This window comes from Calidris pugnax, unplaced genomic scaffold (assembly GCF_001431845.1).
Source record: "Calidris pugnax isolate Ruff unplaced genomic scaffold, ASM143184v1 scaffold37, whole genome shotgun sequence".
NCBI classification, from domain to species: domain Eukaryota; kingdom Metazoa; phylum Chordata; class Aves; order Charadriiformes; family Scolopacidae; genus Calidris; species Calidris pugnax.
The window spans coordinates 1,275,988-1,300,726 of NW_015090816.1; the positions used below are offsets into that span (position 1 = coordinate 1,275,988).

The following is a 24,739-nucleotide window of genomic DNA, read 5'->3' on the forward strand; positions in this document are numbered from 1 at the left end:
CACCCATATTGTTATTATTTATACTCCCAAAGCATCTTTTTCAGTTTTTGCCGGGGGGGAGAGGATGAAGAGAGAAAGCCTTTTAAGGCTTTCTGCCAGCGCCGGGAAGCAAATCCCCCCCCCTGTCCTCCCAGCAAAGGGTGCTGTGGGGGGATTTGAGTGTAGACAAGTGCTTAAAGCTGAAAAGGGCAGAGCGAAATAAACACGGCAGCTCGCGGCAGCGGAGGAGCGGCGCCCTGGCCATATGCTCTGATGGGTACCATGGACTTTAAGGCAGACCCCGGCGAGCTAACGATTAATTTGCTGCTCATCGTCCGCCCCGAGGAGGCAGGGGGCAAGCAGAGAGGGCAGAGGGGGCGGCTGGCGGCCGGCGGCCGAGGCGCAGGTAACGTCCCTCCCGCCGCGGGCACCAGGGAAAGGGAGGGATGCAGCCCCCCCTGAGAGAAGCAGCAGCTCCACAACAGGGTTTGGGTTTCCCCCCCTCCACCCCCCAGCTCTCATTTTTCCTCTTTTTCCTTTGCAGCCATGCTGCAAAACCCCAAATTTCTAACTTTTTTCGGTTGTTTGTTTGGTTTTTTTTCACTAAAAGCCCAGCATGCCTTTGCTGCACGGCTCCCAGGGTGCGGGAGGAGGAGGGGACATGGATCTGAGGACCCTGGGTGCACCTTGCCGTGTCCTACGATGGCCCCGAGATGCCTCCACGGGCTCTCAAAGCTCTGCAAAGGCAAGAGCTGGGCAGTTTCCCCCCCAGACCAGCACCTACTACCACCCAGCGCAGGGGCAAAGCTGTTTTGTTTGAAGCGTGTCTAGGCTTTGTCTCCAAGGATGACTACCCTGAGCCATTTATAGCTACAGTTTGGGACAGTCTCCCTGGCCCGGCTCCTATTCTTCAGGGGATCTTCCAAAAAGCTACGGCAACTGTAAGGGGACCCTCCCTGCAGAAGTAAAAGGAGAAAAGGGAGCATTCTGGCTCTAAAACCTTCGGGAAAAGCTAGATTTTCAACCAACCAGTTCCAGGCTAACAAGGATAGGCAGAAGTTCTGTTCATGCTTCATCTAAGAGGGCATCCAGCACCTACCCAAATACAAGCAAGCCCTAGGGAAGCAACTTAGACATGGACTATGATACTTTCTTCCTCCTGGCATTTTATGCTCTAGCAACAGGGGCTGCAACAAGCTCTGCAGAGGGGACAGGGAAGGTGGCCCGCTAAGGCAGAAGTTCTGTTCATGCTTCATCTAAGAGGGCATCCAGCACCTACCCAAATACAAGCAAGCCCTAGGGAAGCAACTTAGACATGGACTATGATACTTTCTTCCTCCTGGCATTTTATGCTCTAGCAACAGGGGCTGCAACAAGCTCTGCAGAGGGGACAGGGAAGGTGAACCCCAATGGCGCCCAGGTTCAGCTAGAACGATGGGTTACATGAAAGCTTTTGGCCATGAAAGCTTTTTTGCATGGCCTCCAGGCAACGCAGAACCTCACTCCAGGAGGGACACCCTGCCCAAACATCTCACCTTCCTATTTTCACAGGTTTGCAGGACGATGGAAACGGAAACACCAGAACACTGCCACCTTCTCAGGGGAGAGACCTGAACGGTATGTCACCTCCACCCATAAACCAACCGCAGCACACAAAACCCATTTGAAAGCTTTTAGCACCCAGCCATGCCCCTCCAGCAATTTGAGAGCCCCTCTCAAGCAACTTGCTTGAGACAACCCATCCCTTTCCAGCGCTTTGTGGGGCTTGGGTGGAGACATGCCACGGGAAGCATCCCCTCCATGCCCTCCTCTGCCCCATGGCACATTGGGAGCCCATCTGCAGGGGACTCTCCTGCAAGCTGCCATGGAGCTCGGTGCACATTTCAGGTGCACCAAGCTCTTACGTCCCACAGCCAGCTGATGGTGGGGGAAATTCAGTGCCCCGAGTGGCTCGGGTGGTGGATGGAGCTTCCAGAGGTTTCTCCACCACTCACACAGCTTCAGCAGAGGCGTGTGGGAAACCTTTGGGGCTTCAACCCAGCTCTCCACCAGTCCTGTCTTCATCTCCCCCACCCAGAGATTGCTGGGCACAAGGCAGGTGTGATTGCTACCCAGGAACCACCTGGCTGTTCATCTTGAAGGTTCCCCTGCCAGTTCCTCACCCCTCTGCCCTGAAAGCATCCAGAGGGGACCTCTGAGGGGGTTAATCCTGGCTGCAGGATGGTGGTGCAACGGGACAGAGCAGCTCTCAGGGAAGGGAACCCGATCATCCGACTGGGTTTCCCGGCTGTCTAAGCCTGATGTGGTGTCTCACACAGAAAGGCAAAGGACAGGAGGGCAAATCCTTAATTCTCAGGGTGCCAAAGAGCAGATCCTAGTTATTCCAACCAGCAGCTTTGCTTCCATGGACCAAGCAACCACAGTACAAAAAAGCCATGATGATGCTTGATTGCATTCTGACCCAAACCTCTCTAAAACCATCCCTGGAGGGGTTCAAGGCCAGGCTGGATGGGGCTTGGAGCAACCTGGTCTGGTGGGAGGTGTCCCTGCCCAGGGCAGGGGGGTTGGAACTTGATGATCTTTAAGGTTCCTTCCAACCCAAACCAGGGAAGGAATTTTTCACTGAAAGAGTGGTCGGGCATTGGAACAGGCTGCCCAGGGAGGGGGTTGAGTCACCATCCCTGGATGTGTTTAAGGGACGTTTAGATGAGGTACTGAGGGATATGGTGTAGGGGAGGACTATGTAGAGTAGGGTAGATGGTTGGACTTGATGATCCCAAGGGTCTCTTCCAACCTCAATGATTCTATGATTCTATGATTCTACACAAAAGCCATGACTATTCTTGATCACAGCCCTCATCCAAACCTCTCTAAAACCAGCCGGGGCTGGATGGTGCTCACAGACTGTGAGCAAGAGATATTTCATGGCAAGATACAACTTTGGGTTGGGTTTGGTGGTTGTTTTTTTAAGAAAAAAACCCAACCCAGCCTCAGACACAAGATAACAAAAGCCTCCACTCCGGGAAGCAGATAAATATTCAACCCTCTCTTGCTCCCTCGTCACGTTCAAGAGGGTCTGCAACAGGAGCTGCAGAGCACAAGTCAGAGCCTCCACTGTGAGTGAGAGGATGGTATCAGTCATTTCCTACCCCCAGCTAGTGGCAGGAATATTTAGTATGGATACAGGAAACCTTCCCTTGCAGCTCTACCCCAGGCACGATTTGAATCCCCGTGAGGATTACTAAGGAATTCAGAGGCCAGAGGAGCAGGCAGAGCTCTCGCTCCTCTAGCACCGCAGGGGTTAATAAATTCCCCTTTAATCGGCGGTGTTAGCATCTTGGTGAAGCCTCTGACACCTCCCCGCAGCTGGTGTGGCCGCAATATTTACAAACAGTATTAAATAAGCCTCACCCCAACCCCACGGAGGCAAAGAGGCTGCAGCCCCCATGCCACCACCATGAGATCCCCTTGTTCATGGGCCTGATCCTTGTCACCACCATGAGGTACAGCTGGTATCCAGCCTCCAGGATGAGCCAGGAAAATCAGGTTCCTTGCATGGGGTCTCTGGTAGCTGGCAGGACAGCCATCCCATTACACCCTGAAAAAAGAGGGAGAGATGGCCCTGGTCTCCTGGCCAACATCCATCCCACCTCTGGGCAAGGGTGGAGAATCCAGAGCCGGTGGGAGCTCAGGCTTGGTGTCACCTGGCATTTGCTGGCCATCCTGGCTACCTGTCCACACAGCCTGGGGGAGGCAATTCCCTGGGCACAAGAGATGCTCCCCAAACCTCCCTCTACCCGAGGACCCCAGGGCCAGCAGCGCCACTGAGCACAGGAGGGAGAGATGGAGATGGGGATGAGATGCTGAGAACCACACCGTGCTACCTCTGAAGGACCACATCTCCTCCAAGCTCCCCGTGCTGCCCTTCCCTCCCACCCACCTCTCCAACCATCACCTGGTCCAAGCACCCTAACAACCTCCATCCTGAGCATCAGCACCCACTCCAGCCCTTCCCCAGGCTGGAGCATCCCTGTGGAGTGGGGCCAGGGGTCCCTGGACCACCAGCAATTGGGCTTCCAAGCCAGAGAATGGGGGTCGGGCTTCTTGTGTTGTTACTTACTTGGCTGCTGAGCAAAGGCACAGGTTTAATCCACCTCCACGCTGAGCACCTCCACGCTTTTCAAGGTGCTGAGATGTTTTTCTTTGTTACAACCAGGCCGGCGAGTCTCCAGGGGTTCCTCTGAGCAGACCCAAGGCGTTGCTTCGTACTCTAATGAAGGTAAGTGACGACCCGAGGGATAACTGTTTTTTCAGAGCAAGGTTTCAGTGAGATCTCACTCAAGCTTCTTTTGTAATAAAATAACCTCAGAACACCCCAAAGGAGCAAAAACCACCCCATCCTGCCCATTTTGCCATCTTGAGCATGAAGAATTAAAGATCCCAGAGGAGGCTGGAGAGTCCTTTGGGTCTTTCAGCGGGGATGAGCAGTGGTGGGTCCTGGAGCACCTGGGTTCCCACCATCCCCCTGACCACCAGGATAGAGCGTGGATGTAACCAGAAAGCACAATAAGAACGTACTCCTGCCCCTGGCAGATATTCTGGCGCTGATGGAAGGGTGCAAGGGCTGGAAGAAATAATATTGGGAGAAGTTTAGCTTATGACAGCTGGTCACAGAAGTCCTTTTATAGGGTAGATCCTTGGAAGAAACCATCCCTGCACTAGAACAAGGGCAATGCTGGGCCAGGTGCACCCCAAAGCACTCGCTGGCCATGGACCAGTCTGGCCACCAAGAACGAGGAGAAGAGCAAGTGCTTCTTTATGGCAGATGTCTAAATTAGGAATAGTAAAAAAAAAATCCATAAAAACATCAGTAGCCATTTGATACCATTAGATTTTAAAGCAGTGGGCGTAGCACTTTGAAAAATTTCTGTGGAACTATGTTTTTTCTTTTGTTAAACCCCTTTTAAGCTTCCTGGAAAAAAGGCATCCCTCATCATTAAATTTGTATTTTGAAAACAATTTTAATTGATGGGGGAAAACAGAGAAAGTGGCAGTTGGCAAGAAAACGCGCAAAAGCCCAAAGAGAAAAATGATCTTGAGAAATAAAAAAGGACCCCTGAAAATGCATAAATCATAAGGAAATCATTCTGTTTGCACAATCGCCCCTTTGAGAAACAACTTTGTTTTACCTCTGAATTGACAGTGTTTTTTTATAAACACCGACCAGCTCTTGTGCAATCACCACAGAATTGGAGTCAAGCTCTCAGATTTAAAAGGGGGGTTATTTTTACAGGTTTTGCAGTTTTCTTTTGGGGCTTGAAAGGACATGAAACTTTTCTGCATAATCGCAGGAGATGAAAACCTTTTTTTTTTTTTTTTTTTTAAAGTTAAATGCGGAGGAAGAACATCTTTGATGATCGTGCAGATTCCTAGCTAATTAGCTGGTTCCGAGAGCTGGCTTTCAAGGAAAGCCCCAAACGTCACGAGACTCTGGCTAAAGCTGGAGGAGGCAGCCCCGAGGAGCATTAACATCTTGACCTTCAGTCTCCAAATTTACCACTGCCTGGTCCGAGACGGGGAGCCCAGGAGCACGCTGAGGTCCTCCAGGGAACCTCGGTGGTTGTAAAACGTCCTGAAATACTTGTCCAAAAAAAAAAAAAAGAAAAAAAAAAAGCAGTCTCTTTCAAAAAGTTCAGGTAATTCTTAGAATGCCCTCCCTAACTTTTTCCCCCCATACTTTTCTCTCTGAAGATTTAAGCACAAGACCCCCCCCAGGCTTCCACCTGAGGTTGTTGTGGAGCATCACGGCAGGCAGAGCGTGCCTGGACCCCAGCCGGCTCTTCCAGGCAACAGCCTTTGCCAAAGATTTTATTATCGAGAGTCAGACCATTTTCCTAGCTCTGAGCCGTTTTCTCTTTGATTCCAAGAAAAATCAATGAAAGAAATTGATTCTCTGCTTCCCGTATCTCCATCAAGAGCTACTTCATAGGGTGATAAACCCTTTTTTTTAAGCTGCCACATAAGCCTCGCTGAGGACCTCTGCTTTATTTATGCTTTATCACCTGTTAGGCTATAACAGGCTGGCTTTTATATATTTTTTTTAAGAATTACAAATCACGCCAGAGGTGACCAGCAGCTTTCTGACCGTAAGGTTTATCTTAAAGGTGTTTTGTTTTGCCCGGAAAGCCAAGGGCTTCCCCACCCTTGCCATTACCAGAGCTGAAGTTAATAATTGGCTGCAGCGACACCTCAGCAGAAAATCCTGCCCTTCTCCTCCACGTCTGGCTTAGTTTTCCTGTTTTTTAAGGGAGTTTGTCGTCATTTCTTGCAGGAACCCAAGTGACAGTGGAGATTCACCCCAAGAATACCACCCCGCAGATCCTCAAGAAGTTATCCTTTGGGAAAGGTATGGTGGCGTGGTTTGGGCTTGGGCTGCCCACAAAAACCAACAGCAGATGCCCTCTTTTTCCCCTGGCAGAGTGGTGGAGGGGGGGGGAGATGGGGCCACATCCTTCCCTTCGCAGAAGCCAGGAGGGCAAGAAGCCCTCCAGGAGCTGGAGGAGCCAGGACAGGGGTTGTGGTGATTGCACTAACCATGCTGGGCTTGTTGCAGGTTCCCAGAGGAGGCTCAGCCTGAGAGGTCAAGACAACAAAGGTGAGGCTCTGTTCCACCACGGCGCGTGTCTCCAAGCTAGTCCTCATCCAGGAGGTTGCTCCCAAGAGGGGACAGAGCTCCCCTTCTCCCCACGGGGGTTTCAAGGCTCTTGAGAGGATCCCAACCCCTGTGCCTGCTCTCCCTGCCGGGAAGATGCTACTGGACCCCGCCAGCACCTGGGGCTTGAGGAGCAAAGTCCTTCTGCTCCTGGGGCAGGGGAGGGGGGGTCTCCTCCTGGAGGTGTTCAAAAGACGGGTTGACATGGTCTTCAGGAATGTGGTTTAGTGGTGTGTGTAAAAATGTTTGGTTTTGTTGGGGTTTTTTTGTCAGAGTTAGGTTGATGGTTGGACTAGATGATCTTTAAGGTCCCTTCCAACCTAGACAATTCTATGATTCTATAAGGTGGGTGGTGACAGATTGGGGGCCGCAGAAATCCCCTCAGAAATCCCCCAGCTGCTACCGAGCTCTCTGCAGGGTTATCATCTGACAGCTCTGGAGCTCCTTTCTTCCACGCCTGGGGGCTTTGGCCGGGTGGTGGGCAGGGGTTAGATGTCCCCAGCCCTGGGGCTAGAACAGGAGATGTCTGACTGCTGGGGAATGTGGCCTCTGCAGGATGGTGGGGAGGGGACACAGCGCACAGCTTGCTTCACCCCTCCACAGCATATTGACATTAACCTCCCAGTGCAAGGGAAGGAGGGAAGAAAAGCTTCCATTTTAGTTTTTCCCACCCCAGAATGACTTCTTTCTGTTTCTCTTTTTTTTTTTTCTCCTGCCAACAACTGCTCACCTCACCCTCCCTTTCCTCAATTTTCTAGGTTTCCAGAATACCGAAGCCCCACGGCCGCCGGGAGGAAAAGACCTGCACGGTAACTACCAGCTGTCCTTTGGCCCCGTGCTGGTGGGACACAACGTGGGGCAGCCCCAGATAGGAAAGTCCACCAGTTCTAGAAACAGGAGGTTTCACCCTGAAATGCACAGAGAAGGAATTTAATTTCTATTACCGCGAGTAACGTTCAGCTTCCCGACGAAGAGGCAGATGGGGATGGGTTTGGGAATGTCACAGGTGCCCGAGACCTTCCCAAGGCTGGGCACCCAAGGTGGGCTGCTCTTCCAACGGGAATGATGTTCGTTTCAGGGCTACACCGGTTACTGCCGGTCCCACATCCATGGGGGAGCCTAAAAAACACAACCCCAAAACCCCAAAGAACCAAAAAACCATCCCGTTCCCAAAAGGCAAAAAGTCATTTTCAGAGCTGTAGAGAACGGGAACCTTTCAATGCGTAAATATGCTTTATCTCGTAAAAGTCCTGTTTTGGGGGAAAACCAAGCTAAAGGAAGAAGCCTGTTAAAGCAAGCCATGCCGTGTGCCTGCACACTGATTTCTGCAGGGATGCACCTGCATCCCACCTGGCAGGGGTCACCAGGGCCTGGAGCATCTCCCTTACAAGGAGAGGCTGAGGGACTTGGGTCTGTTTAGTCTGGAGAAGAGAAGACTTCTCCAACCACATCCTTGGCTGCATCAAGAGAAGCGTGGCCAGCAGGGTGAGGGAGGTGATTCTGCCCCTCTGCTCTGCTCTGGTGAGACCCCACCTGGAGCTCTGTGTCCAGCTTTGGAGTCCTTAGCACAGGAAGGACATGGACCTGTTGGAACGGGCCACGAGATGGTCAGAGGGATGGTGCACCTTTTCTTATGAAGACAGGCTGAGAGAGCTGGGGGAGATCAGCCTGGAGAAGAGAAGGCTCCAGGGAGACCTTAGAGCAGCCTTCCAATATCTGAAGGGGCTACAGGAGAGCTGGGGAGGGACTCTGGATCAGGGAGTGCTGTGACAGGACAAGGGGTAATGGTTTTAAATTGGAAGAGGGGAGATTGAGATGAGATACCAGAAAGAACTTCTTTGCTGTGAGGGTGGCAGAGCCCTGGCAGAGGCTGCCCAGGGAGGGGGTGGAGTCTCCTTCTCTGGAGACATTCAAACCTGCCTGGACACGTTCCTGTGGGACCTGCTCTGGGTGGCCCTGCTCTGGCAGGGGGTTGGACTGGATGATCTCCAGAGGTCCCTTCCAACCCAAACCATTCTATGATTAGGCTGAGGGGAGATCTGATCAACACCTATAAATACCTCAAGGGTGGGTGTCAGGAGGATGGGGCCAGTCTTTTTTCAGTGGTGCCTAGGGACAGGACAAGAAGAAAGGAGCGCAAACTTGAACATAAGAAGTTCCACCTAAACATGAGGAGGAACTTCTTTGCTGTGAGGGTGGCAGAGCCCTGGCAGAGGCTGCCCAGGGAGGTGGTGGAGTCTCCTTCTCTGGAGACATTCAAACCTGCCTGGACACGTTCCTGTGGGACCTGCTCTGGGTGGCCCTGCTCTGGCAGGGGTTTGGACTGGATGATCTCCAGAGGTCCCTTCCAACCCCATGTGATTCTGTGGGTCACTAGGGCATGGGATGCCCCACAACCTCTCCCTGGGGCAGAGGTTTCCAAGAAGAGCAGGGCTCGCGTTGGCAAAACACCCTTGTAAGTCAGGAAGAGACCTTCTGGCCACCTCCCCAGTGGGCTGGAGCTGGTGACGAAGAGGCCAGAGCCCCGTTTTGGGGAGATGGAGAGGGAGCAGGTGCTGAATAGAGATTTCTGAAGCACCGTGGCTTCTCAGCTAGGACAGGATGCTCTCGCAGCCTCTCCAGCATCCCGCTCCCACCAGTGCTGGTGGAGAAGCATCCCTCTGGCTTGGCAAGGGTCAGGAATGAACCAACCAAAGCCTCTGTGCCCCCAACATGCTTCTCCTCGTCACCTCTCTCCAGGCAAACAGCAGCTCCACGGCACCACTCATTACCTCTCCCAGTGCTTGGGAGTCACGTAGCGGCACTTTCGCTCCGTGATCTCTTTTAAATCCCTTTTTTTTTTTTTTTTTTCCCCAAGAAATAACAATCCTACAGAGAGAACTAGAAGAATCTCTTTAGCCCTGAATGGCTTTGACAGCACGTGACAGGGGGAGAGATTGCTGCAGAGCTCAATTCTCTTCTCACCAGCTTGGAAGCAAAGGGAGGGCTGAGCAGACAGTGGTCCAGGGGAGATGTCCATCCGACCCATCTGTGCACCGAGCTCGAGCTGGATCCCTCAAGGCAGCTCACCGATGAGAGAGAGCAGTGGCAGCTCATTCAGAGGCTGTTAAAAAAAAATTAAAAAATAAGTTATATTAATTAGGGCAAGTTCTTAACCCTTTAGTCACACTTAGTAGAACCTAGAGCCCACAGAGGGGCAAGCGCACCAGCTTCGGTCCAACCAAAATGTAACCTTGAATTCGTGCAGAATCGTGGCCCTCGACCAAGCAAAATAATCATCACTTTCAGCAAAAGCTACTGAAGAAATGTAGCTCTTTGCTGAGTTTTTGTTGGTTTTTTTTTAAATGCCATGTTCTCAGCAGGGTTTCCACAGCACAGATCGCTCCCTGATACCCCTGTGTCGTTATCTCCTGCACCTCCATGTAATATCCCAGGATTTTCTATGCCGTGGGATGGTGCCAAGGGGGCAGGAGCACCTCCCGCTCGGCACTGCCCAAATTACACCAGACTAGACAGGATGGCTCCTGCTTTCCATGCAGCTGGCAGGGACCCTCTGCAAGTGCCCTGGTGTCCTCTGCTCCCTGAGCACCCGCTGATGGATGCCCCAGGAGTATTGTCCCCTCCTTCAAGCCTACAGCCAGGAAAAACACACACTCCCCCCTCCTTTCCCCAGACAATGACAACTCCTTTCTTCCCCACCACCACCCCCACACTTCCCCAGACAATGACAACTCCTTTCTTCCCAGCATATCCATGGGACAAATCCTCTTTGAAATCCATGCCGGTGGATCTGCAGCAATTTGAGAAGCTGGATGCCTACGCATTAAAAGTAAGTCTTGCTTTTTGCCTCTGTCCTCCTCTCAGCTCCCCCACAGGGATGTTCCTTGAAACCCAGCTACCAGCACTAACACCAGCTTAGTCTGAGCTACTGGGACAAATGCTTCAAAATCCCCCAAACTAGTGAAAAACCATTTCCCTGCGAATGCCAGCAACAGAGATCCCACTCTAGGAGGGGAAACTATGACCAAAAATCCTTGATGGACACATGGATCTAAGCCAAAGTTAGAACAGTATCCTGGCAGGTGGGGTCTCACCAGCTTTAGAAGAACAAGGGAGCGGGGAGTGAGAGAGATCGACCATAGCAATTTCTTCACCGTGATCTTGCAACGCTTCCTCCTTCTCCTCCCAAACAGGTAAATGTCAAGAACAGCGTAGAGGACCTCGTTAAAGCCCTGCTTCAACAAGCCCGGACCGATCTGGAGAAAGTCCGAGCCATATGGATGTGGATATGCCACCACATAGGTAGGTTGAGAACCTCGGTTGAGAAGACAAGGCTCTTGCTGTCACCCTGCCATTGAGGTTTACTCTACATCTCCTGGGGTAGTTTCATGTGGTAGGCGGGAGGAAGGCTTTTTGGGTTCATTTAGCCAGAAACTTATTCAGAGGTTGTCTCAGCACCTCTGTTTCCACACTGCCCCTCCCAGCACTGCCGTACACTACAAGGTCTGTGTAAATGATTTCTTTCCATAACCTTATTTGAAGGTGTAACCACACAAGATCCTATCATGATGAGGGGACTAGAACATCTCTCTGATGAGGAAAGGCTGAGGGACTAAAAAGTCTTTTTAGTTTGGAGAAGAGAAGGTTGAGGGGGGACCTGATCAACACCTATAAATACTTCAAGGGAGGGTGTCAGGAGGATGGGGTCTTTTTTCAGTGGTGCCCAGGGACAGGACAAGAGGAAATGGGCACAAACTTGAGCATAAGAAGTTCCACCTCAACATGAGGAGGAACTTCTTTCCTGTGAGGGTGGCAGAGTCCTGGAAGAGGCTGCTCAGAGAGGTGGTGGAGTCTCCTCTGGAGACATTCAAACCCACCTGGACACGTTCCTGTGGGACCTGCTCTGGGTGGCCCTGCTCTGGCAGGGGGTTGGACTGGATTATCTCCAGAAGTCCCTTCCAACCCCATAGCATTCTGTGATCTAAGCTGCCAGAGCATGAAGCCAGGCTGCCAAGCACCAGGGTTGTCACACCCAGAGCCACCCAAAGCCACCACAGGTTCCATCTCCAGCACTGTCCTGAATCCCTGGCACCCCACCCCAGCACTCCCTACACTCTGGTGCCTTTGTTCTGGGAGGGTCTCAGCACAGCGTAGGTCCCACCAGGAACCATCAAGCTACCCCGGTGCCATCACAGCTGCTTCTGCAGCTCTTCTGCTCTCCCTCCTTGGGCAGCAGACCGGCCCTCACCAGGAGCAGCCTGGACCCAGCCAGTCCCAGGTGAGGTGTCCTCAGACAGTCTCTGGGCTGTTTTCATGGCCAGCTTGTCTCTAGCTGGTACCTAATCACAGAATCTTCTAGGTTGGAAGGGACCTTAAAGATCATCTTGTCCAACCATCAACCTAACTGACAAAAATAGAGTTCCATCTCCAGCACTGTCCTGAATCCCTGGCACCCCACCCCAGCACTCCCTACACTCTGGTGCCTTTGTTCTGGGAGGGTCTCAGCACAGCGTAGGTCCCACCAGGAACCATCAAGCTACCCCGGTGCCATCACAGCTGCTTCTGCAGCTCTTCTGCTCTCCCTCCTTGGGCAGCAGACCGGCCCTCACCAGGAGCAGCTTGGACCCAGTCAGTCCCAGGTGAGGTGTCCTCAGACAGTCTCTGGGCTGTTTTCATGGCCAGCTTTGCCCCTGGTTATTGTGGATACATCCCATGCTCCCATCTCTAGCTTAATTGCCTCCATTCTATTGGCACGTCCATCAGCCCATGTCAGCAGCTCATCAGAAAAGCCACAAAAGGTGCTGGCGTCCACTGGACCACAGTTCCTGCCTCTATGTTATCTCTAGCTGGTACCTAATTGCCTTCATCCTATTGGCACGTCCATCAGCCCACGTCAGCAGCTCATCAGAGAAGCCACAAAAGGTGCTGGCATCCACTGGACCACAGTTCCTGCCTCTATGTTCACCCTTTCAGCCTCTTTGGGAGATGCAATCACTGTTTCCCTATCCCCTTCCCACCCAACCCCAGCGTTCCAGAAATAACCCAGAGATGCCAAGAGGACAGGGAAGGAGGAGCGTTTGTAGCATCACAGGGGGGAAAAAGTCTTCTTGCCACCCCAAACTCCTCACTGTGTGGGGGAAAAGGGACATGCAACCTGACTGTGTTTTGCATAGCATATGCAGAAACGCTTCTTTCCCGTTAACTCTTGGGGGCAGAGGTGGAGAAGGGGCAGCTATTCCTGCCCTCCCCTCCCTGCTGGTGGAACTGGGGGGGCTGGTGGGGAGGAGAAGAGCAGCAATTTGGGAACCTAAGATGTCCTAAGCTCACGCCCACTGAGATTGGGAGAGCTTTGCCAGCAATTCCTCGGACAGCAGGGCCAGGGCCACCCCAGGCAGCTTTAATCTTGCCCTTAAATACACAGACTGCTGATTTTGATGCATTTCCTTTTGGCTCATCCCAGCCCTGATGGTTCCATTCAGTCCTTACACTATTAACCCATTCCTGCCTGACACTGCCCACATCCTGCTGGGGACGGCGGGTCTGGTGTGGGTCTGCCCATTTACCTTCCATCCATGGGATGTCTCTGGTCCCCGGCAGGCAGGCTGTGACATCCTCATAAGATTTAATATTTTTTCTTCCCCCCACCACCACCTTGGCCTCGGTTCTCCTTTCCTCCTGCAGAGACTGACCCCTATTTGCATGCGTGGGAAATAAACACAGCGTTAGGAATTTAAATCGGTTGACACAAGGAAAAAAAATGCAGTGTATCTATCCTGGAAGAGCAACGATGATATAAACTCCTTCCCTGTTGGGATTTTTAAGTGGGAATGCCACTCCCCAGGTATCTCTGACCTCCCACTTCGACTCCCTGCCTGTGGTGGGCTCCTACCTCTACTGAAAGAAATCGTTCTAGCCATCATTTCTAGCATAAACGCGGAGCCACCTGCAGCCAGATGGTCCCCCCTACCCCTCAAGATGCCCTGAACCACCCTGGGGGGGGGGGGGAAGCCAGCCTTTCCCCCCCCCCCCCCCGGGGAAAAAAAAAACCCCTCCAACCTTTCCCCACATCCTGCTGGGGACGGCGGGTCTGGTGTGGGTCTGCCCATTTACCTTCCATCCATGGGATGTCTCTGGTCCCCGGCAGGCAGGCTGTGACATCCTCATAAGATTTAATATTTTTTCTTCCCCCCACCACCACCTTGGCCTCGGTTCTCCTTTCCTCCTGCAGAGACTGACCCCTATTTGCATGCGTGGGAAATAAACACAGCGTTAGGAATTTAAATCGGTTGACACAAGGAAAAAAAATGCAGTGTATCTATCCTGGAAGAGCACTGATGATATAAACTCCTTCCCTGTTGGGATTTTTAAGTGGGAACGCCGCTCCCTGGGTACCTCTGACCCCCCACTTCGACTCCCTGCCTGTGATGGGCTCCTACCTCTACTGAAAGAATTCGTTCTAGCCATCATTTCTAGCATAAACGCAGAGCCACCTGCAGCCAGATGGTCCCCCCTACCCCTCAAGATGCCCTGAACCACCCTGGGGGGGGGGGGGAAGCCAGCCTTTCCCTGCCACCCCCCCGGGTAAAAGACAAGCTGCTGCAGCATTTCATCAAAGCACAAATACAGCGTCTTGCCAGCTTTTTCCATCCCCCTCCTCCCTGTTTCCCAGCATTAAAGGCAGGATGGATCGGCTGACGCAGCATTCCTTACAGCTTGGTCAGAAAAAAAATCCCTTCGTGTCTCCAGGAGGAGGTTCTGGGCATCACCAGGGTTGGTCAGTATCGGATTAACCTTCTCAGACCAGCTCCTCTCCCTCTGCCTGAAGGGACCCTGCCGTGCTGCTTCCCTGCCTTCGTTCAAACCAATTAAGATTTCCTGTGCTCCCCAGCATTAATCTGACTCCCTTGCAACAAATCCTTTCAGGTATTTCCCAATGAGCTACTTTCCAGGGGTTTTTTTAATACAAATTGCTGGTAAAGACTGCAAAAAGCTGAAGGATTCCCTTTGACAGTGACACGAGTCCAACCCCTTTCAATGCAGAGAGCTCTGCTTTTCACCAGGAGCTCCTGAGATCGCAGACCCCACCACCATCACCACCAAGAAGGCAGCCCCAGGAGAGACCCCACTTTCTCTAAAAAGGCAGATATTTTTCCTCCTCACGTTTCAATTCGACTGCAGAATTCCAGCCCAGGCTTGGAGCAAAGGGTGATGAGGGACAAACCTTGTCCCTCTGCCCCCACCAGCTGTCCACGACGTCCCCGTGCAGCTCACGCCATGGCTCGTTTCTCTTTGCTGGTGCTCACGGGGATGGTGCTCCCCAGGACAGGTTGGGGGTGACCTGCTGGATGACATCCCCATGCAGCTCACGCCGCAGCTCGTTTCTCTTTGCTGGTGCTCACAGGGATGGTGCTCACCAGGACAGGTTGGGGCTAACCTACTGGAAAGCAGCTCTGAGGAGAAAGACCTGGGAGTCCTGGTGGACAACAGGATGCCCAGGAGCCAGCAATGGGCCCTGGTAACCAAGAAGGCCAATGGTCTCCTGGGGGCCATCAGGAAGAGTGTGACCAGCAGGTGGGGATTTTTAAGTGGGTCATCCTGCCCCTCTGCTCTGCCCTGGGGAGGCCCCACCTGGAGCACTGGGTCCAGTTCTGGATGAGGAGGAGCCTGGAGCACCTCTCTTACAAGGAAAGGCTGAGGGACTTGGGTCTTTTTAGTCTGGAGAAGAGAAGACTGAGGGGGGATCTGATCAACACCTATACATACTTCAAGGGTGGGTGTCAGGAGGATGGGGCTGGTCTTTTTTCAGTGGTGCCCAGGGACAGGACAAGAGGAAATGGGCACAAACTTGAACATAAGAAGTTCCACCTAAACATGAGGAGAAACTTCTTTCTTATGAGGGTGGCAGAGCCCTGGAAGAGGCTGCCCAGGGAGGTGGTGGAGTCTCCTTCTCTGGAGACATTCAAACCCCACCTAGACACGTTCCTGTGGGACCTGCTCTGGGTGGCCCTTCTCTGGCAGGGGGTTGGACTAGATGGTCCCTTCCAACCCCATAGCATTCTGTGATTGGAAGCAACCCAAGCCTAGCTCCTGCCACCCATCCATCCGGTGGCCTCAGGCTTTTGGATGAACTTTCCTCTGCCTTCCTTCCCACAGAATACGACATCGTGGGCTACCATGACAAAAGCCAGCTGTCGAGCAAGCCCCTAGACGTGCTTCAGACGGGGAAGAGCATTTGTGAGGGATACGCTGGGCTCTTTGAACAAATGTGCAGGTAAATGAAGCTCAGAAACGTTCAGTGCCAGGGAGAGTTAACATTCCTTGTCATCTCTGTGCCTCGCCTTTGCCTTGACTGATGTGACTTTATGCAGGACACAGAACTTTAGCTTTCAAGCCATGCTGTGGAAAAACAGCAAGTCCTAGAAAGGTCAATTCTGCTTCCTCCTCCGCCCTCCAACCCCCCACCCCCCCCAGCATAATTTACTTTGTGCCATCTGCTGAGCTTCGCATTGCATTAACATAATGGCAGATGAAAACACAGAGCTAATTTGGTTAGAAGAGGCCAGGTTTTTTCCTTTGAGTATCTGCATGTGAAGGTTAAAAGCATGGCAAGACTTGAAGAAGGAAGAGCGTGGTCTTCAACACGCTCCCCACGCAAGAGGTAGGCACCGTCCCAGAAGGAGCTTTCCCAAAACCTTTTGGAGATGCCTTTTCCCCTCCACTATGGAATTACCACAGGGTAATTCTCAATGGTCACCACACACAGCGGTCAGTCCTGAGGCCAACGCTGTAGTTCCCATTTTATAGATCCATCGGCATTTAATAACTCAAATCCATCCTTTGCCTACAAAACCTCGTTGACTTCAACAGGGAGCACAGGCAGCACAAACCCCTTCTCCTTCCCACCCAGTAAAGGAGAGACACAAGAAGCAATAGGTTGGTTTAGAGGAGTAGTGAAGGCAATGAAGGTGCTTGGTAAGTTTGGGACCAGCCTTGCGTTGAAGGGTGGTCCAAGAGGAGTCAAAGTGGACCTGATGACTCCAGGACAGAAAGTTGGAAGGGGCTTCCTAACACCAGAAAGCCACGATGTGTGGCTTGCACAGTGGCTCTCCCAAGAACCTTCTCAGCACAACATAGCTACGGAAATTAAAAAAATTAAAGGCCAGTTATTAATTGCCACATGTAAGTAACAACTGGCTTTCCACACCATGCAATAAGATTTGGGGAGGTTTTTGCCACGGAACAAATAAAATCTACAGGCAAAAGGGCAGATTTCTTTAAAAAAATACTACTACTACTGTGCCAGATGCTAATGTGGAGCACGCTTCCAACCAACAACGTACCCCACGATATCTGATCTCGCTTTCTAAAGAGTAAAACACAGAAATAGGATGATGAAGTATGAATTTATAACGGCGTCTTATGGAACAGTTATTAGCAGTTAGAAGTGGGGGAAATTTGCATCTGTTCATTAAAAAGCATATGTTTAGTTCATTAAAACATTAATCTTTCCAAGGATATCTTTTACTATTTAAAGGCTCTGTTGATTTACTCTTAATTCCACAGTTCCAGGTTGATTATTCATTTTGCGATTCGGGAAGCCTCCCAGTCATCCAGCCTATTACCTTTGTCTGCTCCTTTCCTGAAAAACTATAACCAAAGACACCTCTTTCTTTTAAGGGGATCTCCCCATCCCTTCTTCTTGTGCACTGTTCAAGTCTTATGCTGAGTCTAAACATAAAGGCAAGAGGCAAAGAGCCGTCTCCTTATATAAAGCTTTTCCAGAGCCAAGTTTCAGGGGGGGGAAAAAAGGTCTTTTAACATTCCTTTTATTCCTAGCACCCGTTGAGGCAACTTTAACAACCAACCCAATTTGCCAGTCACCAGGATTCGCCCCCAAAGGTCCCGCTGAAGTCAATGGCTGACAGTGATTGAGTCCTACTTGTCCCAGTGCCAGCAGAGAGGAGACACATTGCTGCCAGCTCCGAGCACAGCTCTGGCAGCCAGAATTTCTCCCATTATCCGAGACCCCCCTCACAGAGAAAAGGTGGGCACTCACAGGGAGAAGCTGGCCACAAAACATCAGTTTCCAAACACCGGGTGTTAAGAGCAATGAACGTAAAGACAGGCTGCTGACTGATCTTTTAGCAGCCTCTCTCAAGAGTTGGCTTCTCAACCAGATTCAGGAGTTCAATTTAGGGCAAAACCCAACAGTCTGGACTCGGGAAGGAACTCCCTTCCCAGAACTAATGATGAAGGCAAAACTATTTGCACTTGAGAGGCGTCAGCATCACCTTTGGGTGCAAAGCTGACCACAGTCCCCACAGTGGATCTGACCACTTACCTGCTCTTTATTCATAATTAGTCTGCAAATAATCCAGGTTTCACATCCTCTTGCTTTTCCTGTTTTCTACAGCCGGTAGCTTTCCTCCTTTTCAGGGAAAGGAGTGTACACCTACCCACCACAAGCATAAAGCATTCTGTCTCCCTCTGGAGAAGCCAGATTTGCTTCCTTTTTAGATGAAAGCATCAAAGTCAACCTGAAATCAAAGGGAAGAAGGTGCCATTGAATTGCAGCGACACTTGTAGCTAGATCCAGATTATTTCCTGCTCTTTTGGAAGCAGAACGGCAACTTAGCTTTCAACCTCCTTGCTGCATCGGGCAGATTTTGCCAACTGTTTCTTAATTCAGTTCTTCCAGTCCACCTTGCAGTTAGGTCCTCTTCTACCATCACATTGCTACTTTGAGTATTTCTGGAGATTTTCTCAATCTCCTCTCTGCCTGGTTAATTTATCTGTATAAAGTCATTGATCGCTCTTTTCAACAATACAGGATCGCTCTCTTACAAGATGGCTTTTCATCTGTCCGTTTTTAGAAAGACCACCCTTTGAATGTTCTGATCTTTCTCCTAGCAACTTTGAATACGTCCAGGCACAAACTCTTCTCCTTGCTCTGCTAAGGTTCGCCGTAAGCGAGACCACAGAGAAAACGAAGGGCGGAACGTGTCCCTTAACGTTCCCCACGAATATCCCAGCTAACAAGAATGTCTGGAGAAGCCCAGAAGGATTAGGCACCGATCCCCATGAAATTAGTTGGGAATTTGGTACTTAGCTCCTGGTAGGCCCCTCTGAAACTCCCGGGATCAAATATTCCTGAAAGTTCCTGGGCCAGCTCCTGGTCTCAGTTACATCATGTAAATCCAAGCCAGTCTTGTCGGTGGAGTCGCTCCAGATTTACTGCCCGGCTCCACGTTAGCATTTTGGCTCGCAGGCGACTGCGGGCTGGCAAAGGCTTTGCAGACCACCTGCGACACCCAGGTTTCTCAATGGCATTCCTTCCAGTCTTGCCATGGTCACCCAGAATACCTCATGTGACAGGCAGCGCCTCGTAACGGCCCACGCTAAACCAGGGCTGGCTTGGACTGCTCCCTTCTCCTCTCAGCAGGTCCTCTCTCGCAGGATGGGGCTTGGACTGCTCCCTTCTCCTCTCAGCAGGTCCTCTCTTGCAGGATGGGGTGCTGCCATCTTCCTCCTCGCCCTACAACTCGGTCTTCTCCCTGCAGGTTACCCAACGGGAGCTCCCAGCTGGCTCTCAACCAGCCCTCTGCGGTCGCCATTCTATTTTCTTAAAGAATTTAAGGAAGAAATAAGTAATCTCATTTGATACTCTTAAAAGAAAGAGGACCAAATAACTGCGTAACGCAACGAGAAGTCTTCCATGAGAAGCTGAAGCGACCACCTCCCCCTTTAAACCAGCTCCATCTCCATTTTTGCCATCTCCCTCCGAGCACTACTGCGCTGCCAATTACCAGCCGGGATCCATTATCAGACCTCGACTTCTTAACAACCATGCTAATTACCTTCCCCATAAATATCACTTCTCTTCTGAGTTAAGCCCACATTATGCAGACAATCTTGCTCTCGAAGCATGCACAGTTTATTACTTTCAGGTACCTGCTCCATCTAATGCACTTTTCAATGAGGAGGAAAAAATGTCAATACCATCCTACACAAAAGACAATCCTCTAAGTGAAGCAATTTTAGATTAATGCTGAAATAAGATGCCAATGTTAGAATCCATCGCTATCAACAGTGGAGAGCTTATTAACACAGCGCCTAATTAAATCTTATTTACACATCAACACAGGTATTCATTATTTTTTTATAGAGAGACTAATCATTTGTACCCTGGACAAGCACAGGCTCACTCTTTAAGGAAACTAAATCAGCATCCACAATCCCGTGAGGTCTAAGATGTCTTAGTTGGTGTCAAACACCGGGCCTACCATCACAGAGGGAGCACAAGCATGAACAGACGCACTTTTAATTTATAATTACATGGGCTAATTGTGGACAGCATCAAAGGGATTCTGCTGAGTAACAAGACAGAGAGCAATTAAGCACACTTCGTCTTTGTCACCCTCCTCTAATGATGCTGAATTGATGGTGCATCAGGCAAAAAGAGAGGGAATATAAAAAAAATCTGGAAGAGAGAAGCCCCTTCCTCCGGTGGGACGCTCTCTCCGAGGAGGCACCTTGACAGAGCTGGTCCACAGGACTGAAGTTCTGCAGACGTGCTGGACTTCACTCATCCTTTTTTTTTTTTCTTTTCCTTCCACAAAAGCACACAGACAGGTTTAAAAGAGAAGTCTCCTGCTCCATCCTGTTGTTTCCTTTCAGCATTGCAGGAATCCAGTGCATGAAGCTATCGGGATACTCTAAGGGGTACAACTACGAGATGGGGCAGAGCTTCACGGGGGACTCCGACCATGCCTGGAACGCTGTTTTCCTTGACGGAAGGTGGCACTTACTTGATAGCACCTGGGGAAGTGGTTCTGTTGATAAGTCTTGCACCAAGTTCACCTTCAGGTAAAGAAACCATCCTCTGTGTTAAGACATAAACCTACCCCAAAGGTAGAAGGAAGCTGATGGGTGCGATAAGAATCACCAGTGACAAATTTTAGGTCCCCAAGCCCTGAGCAAGGTATTTGGGCTGCTCATACGAGGAATGGGGCATGTACCTGTAGAAAGGCAGCAGCCCTGAGCACCAGCCTTTAGCCTAACTGCTAAAAGTCAACTTGTTTTGCTTCTGACATCTCCAATTTATGCAGTACCGCGTGATGCTGGATTCACAGCTTTCAGCTGCCTGAGAGGTGGTGCCTCCGTCATCAGGAGCCTACGGCTGCAGGGGATAGTGCAGTTACCCCAGTTTGAAAAAATACCTCTATAAGGGTATTTATTAGCTGAGCGTTTGCCCTGGAAATGGAAGACCAAAAAGCTCAGGTTCCTTCTCTGCCTGGAGAATTTAAAACTCACCGCCCTGGGTTTCTCAGCAGCCCAAAACACCCTGACTCCCTCCTGCTGAACCCACTACCACCGCGCAGGGTAAGAATTAACTATTTATAATTATTCGTTTTCCTTTAATCCCTTCCTTTTTCTTCTTCCAGGTACAACGAGTTCTATTTTCTCACTCACCCGGCTCTGTTCATTAACAGCCACTTCCCAGATAACAGTAACTGGCAGCTCCTTAAACCCACCCTGACGCTGAAGGATTTTGAGAACAACATGCTGCATAAAAGCAATTTCTACACCTTGGGGCTGCTGACCACGGAGCCGGAGACAACTGTCATCCAAACAGGTAACACCACACCGAGGGGAAGCTGCAGAGCATCCTTCCTCACGCAGCCCCGCATCCCCCGCACGCGTGCACCGAATTACACTGCCAGCTTGGTTCTGGCAAGCAGAGCACGCTCAAAGCTCTTGGGGCAGAGGAGGGTCTTTTTTTTCCCCTCCTTTCTCCTTTTTTTTCCTTTCTTTTTGTTTGTTCAAGCTGTGAGAAAAATCGTTGTAGCCCCCGGGGTCTAAAAGAAAGCCTCAGTCAGCGGCTGAGGATGAGCTGCTCTATCAGCCAGCATCCGCGGGGCAAAATTAGAAGTACCACTATTATTTATTAGCAGCTCTGGCTTGAAAATGAGATTCCAAGAGTTTGACTTACTGGATGATGGATAAACAGGCCCTTAATCGCCGCGATTAAATCCAGTGGCTCTTTTAACACAAAAGTGTTGCAGTAGCACCACCGAACTACGGGGCCCACATTTAGGATCCCCTTCCTCAGGTTTCAGAAGAGCTGCAGGAATCCAACTGGAAAGCTAATTTATGAACGCTAAGGGCACAGAGTTTAAAACTTAGAGGCAACGAGAATTTGAGACTTAACGTTGCCCTCAAGCTGTTTGGGAACAGGCTCGTAGGGAGGTCAATTATCTCCTATCGACGTACTGGAGGGTTCCTGCACTTTTCTCTGAAGCTTCTTGGAACAGCTACTGGACTAGCAATCAGGTCTAATCACATCTAATTAACCCCCCCCTTGAGCACACAGGCTGACAGTACTTTCAGTTGTATTTCACTCAGGCTTTCATATTCTATAGGAAGACAGCTCCATTTCAGTGTATACCAAAATAGGACAAATGCACGCCTCCAAAACAAAGGCCACGCTTCACCTCGTTCTTTTTGAGGGACACTGGTCCAAGCAGGCAGCTGACAAGCTGTGACCTCCCAATTGCAGCTCTTTATTTCACTATTAGAGAAGCAGCAATTTATTGGGATGGATTAGTCTTCCCAGAACAGGGTGTACAGGCGAAAAATAAACCCAGACTCCGATGCGGTTTCTTTTCTTTTGTATTTCATAGAAAATGGAAAAGCCTGTGTATCGGTGGATTGCCGTGCTGCCACGTTATTTAAGTTTGAGCTGGAGGGAACAGAACACGGCTTAATGACTTTGAAAAAACACGGGATGAAGCTGGATATCTACCCCCAGAAGACAGGGAGTCACAAGCTGCAGATCTTCGCCAAGCCCTACAAAGCCTCCCAAGATGTCTACGAATGCGTGTTGGAATACGTGGTCGAGTGCGAGTCCGTGAACAAGGCCATGTCTTTGCCAAAGGACCTGAGCCAGCCCCTTGGACCAAGCTGGTTCACAGAGCGGCAAGGGTTCCTGAGGCCCTCACACCTCGACCCCATCATTCACACCAACGACGGGAGGTGTTCTCTCACCTTCACCCTGGGCAAGGACATCAGTGTCCTAGCCCTGCTGCACCACAGCAGCCTGAGCGAGGACATGAGAAACAGACACATCATGCAAATCCGTCGCGGGAACCAAATTGAGCTGAAGATCCACCTCCCCCACGCGGGGAACTTTGTCCTGAAAATCTACGCCAAGAAGAAGTCCGATCCTGGCAACTACGACTACATCTTCAACTACCTCATCACCTGCCTCAACACCGAAGTGAAGTGGCCGACCTTCCCCCAGGTTTACAAGAACTGGGCGGAAGACTATGAGATACTGGAGCCGCTCTCCGGCCGGCTGCCGGCCAATCGCAACGTCCAGTTCAAACTCAAGATGCACGGGATAGGAAAGGTGCTGGTTCAAGGTGACGACGTCTCCACGCTCACCCGGAGCGGGGACTACTGGGAGGGAACCTGCAACACAGCGGGATGCAGGGAAGTGTCCGTGATGGTGCAGGAGAACGCGAACCACAACTTCTACTCACAGGTCCTGAAGTACGAAGTTGAGTCCCAGTAACAACCCCCCTCTTTGCTCTTTCACTCACCTGCATCAACCAACCTTTCCGACGTGCCCAAAGCCAACACAACTTCAGGATGGCTCATTCTTCTTGATCAAATCTCTTCTTTCAACGAATCCAGGCTTTTGCAAGACCAAGGGCTCAAAGAAGTTCAAAGCAGCAGAAAATCCTGTTATGAAAGGAGCAGCAGTGGAAGAAATTAAGTAAACCCTCACCCACGTTTCAGTAGCACTGCCCAGACAAACATTTTGAAGAAAACAACTGACTTGTCTGGCCAGAGGTCATCCAGCATCAGCAGTGATCGCTGGGTTCCAAGTTATGGAGCATAAGGAAAGTCTTACGACGGCTACTCCGAGAAGAATCCAGCTAGTTATGGGGCAGGATGCAGAGAGCACACCCTGGTTTTGAGCAGCAATATTGGACACGAGGAGCTTCAGGATATTTAAACCAAATTTCTGTCTATCTTCAGTCAAGTTCCAAAAACCCATCCCAGGAGAGAGAAGAATTAGGAAGAAGATACAACATGTTTTCTCATTTTTTCACAAGTTTTCTCGTGCACTTCATTGTCTTACAAATTTAAGTTGATACTGCAAAATGATTTTTTTACACTATCTCTTTAATGTAACCAGAAAAAAAAAAATCATTTTTACCTTTTTATATTTTAATTAAATTTGACTTGTAAGCACTTTTTTTGCAATATTAGCTCCGTAATTGTATCTGAAGCATATAGGTGCTTCCATAACTACAACTACAGTAAAACGCAGAATAAAGTTCTCAAAAAAAAAAAATAAATCACTCCTTACTCCAACTTGTCTGTGGAATGCTGCAACTAAAGAACTGGAGGGGTTAGGTGGAACAGCAGGCTGAGTGACATTATTACCATGTAAAAACTCCATTATTTGGTGCTGTACTCTTGGAAAGCCCCGACATGCACAAGGCAAAGGGGGCCTTCTAGTGAATCTCACAATTACACGTCGTAAGATTGAGCCATGTTTTCACAACCGATTCAGATGTCCGTAAGTGTTAGCGTGACACGAGAGATATGACTATGTTTGAGCTTGAATTTAAAATAAACCTGTTATGTTTTTGCATTCTGTTTCGTTGACAAACAGTATGAACTCCTCTTTGCAAGGCTGCTGTGTTGTTCCTACACTCCTCTCCTCCTCAGCGACCCGGGGGGGAGAAGTTATAGTCGATGGCACAGCACTGCCCATCCCTGCCTCTCATTCATCCAGCATTACTCCTTCCATCCCAGCAACCAGGGTTAAATCCCCACTGAAAGCAAGTTGGGTGAGCGTGGGGGGCACCTGGAGCTGGAGTCAAGTAGCAGAACCTTCAGTTGAGGACACAAGTTGAACACAACGTGTGAGCTACCAAAGCTTCCTCCATACATGACATAAAAGTAGGTTTTAAGTTCTCCTCCTCCAATCTAGTGTCTTTTCCCCTCAAAAACTGGTGGCAGCAGCTCCTC

General features: G+C 50.4%; 1 protein-coding gene across 1 annotated transcript; it reads left to right on the forward strand.

Moving 5' to 3' along the window:
• Positions 1-252: 252 nt before the first annotated feature.
• On the forward strand, positions 253-24,278 carry KY (kyphoscoliosis peptidase). Its single transcript, XM_014939703.1, has 12 exons — positions 253-385; positions 1,531-1,596; positions 4,196-4,258; positions 6,311-6,385; positions 6,593-6,634; positions 7,450-7,500; positions 10,438-10,520; positions 10,885-10,993; positions 15,845-15,962; positions 20,369-20,557; positions 21,136-21,326; positions 22,375-24,278. The coding sequence occupies exons 1-12, from the start codon at positions 253-255 to the stop codon at positions 23,265-23,267; spliced, it is 2,013 nt and encodes a 670-aa protein (XP_014795189.1). The 3' UTR covers positions 23,268-24,278.
• The last annotated feature ends 461 nt before the right edge of the window (positions 24,279-24,739 follow it).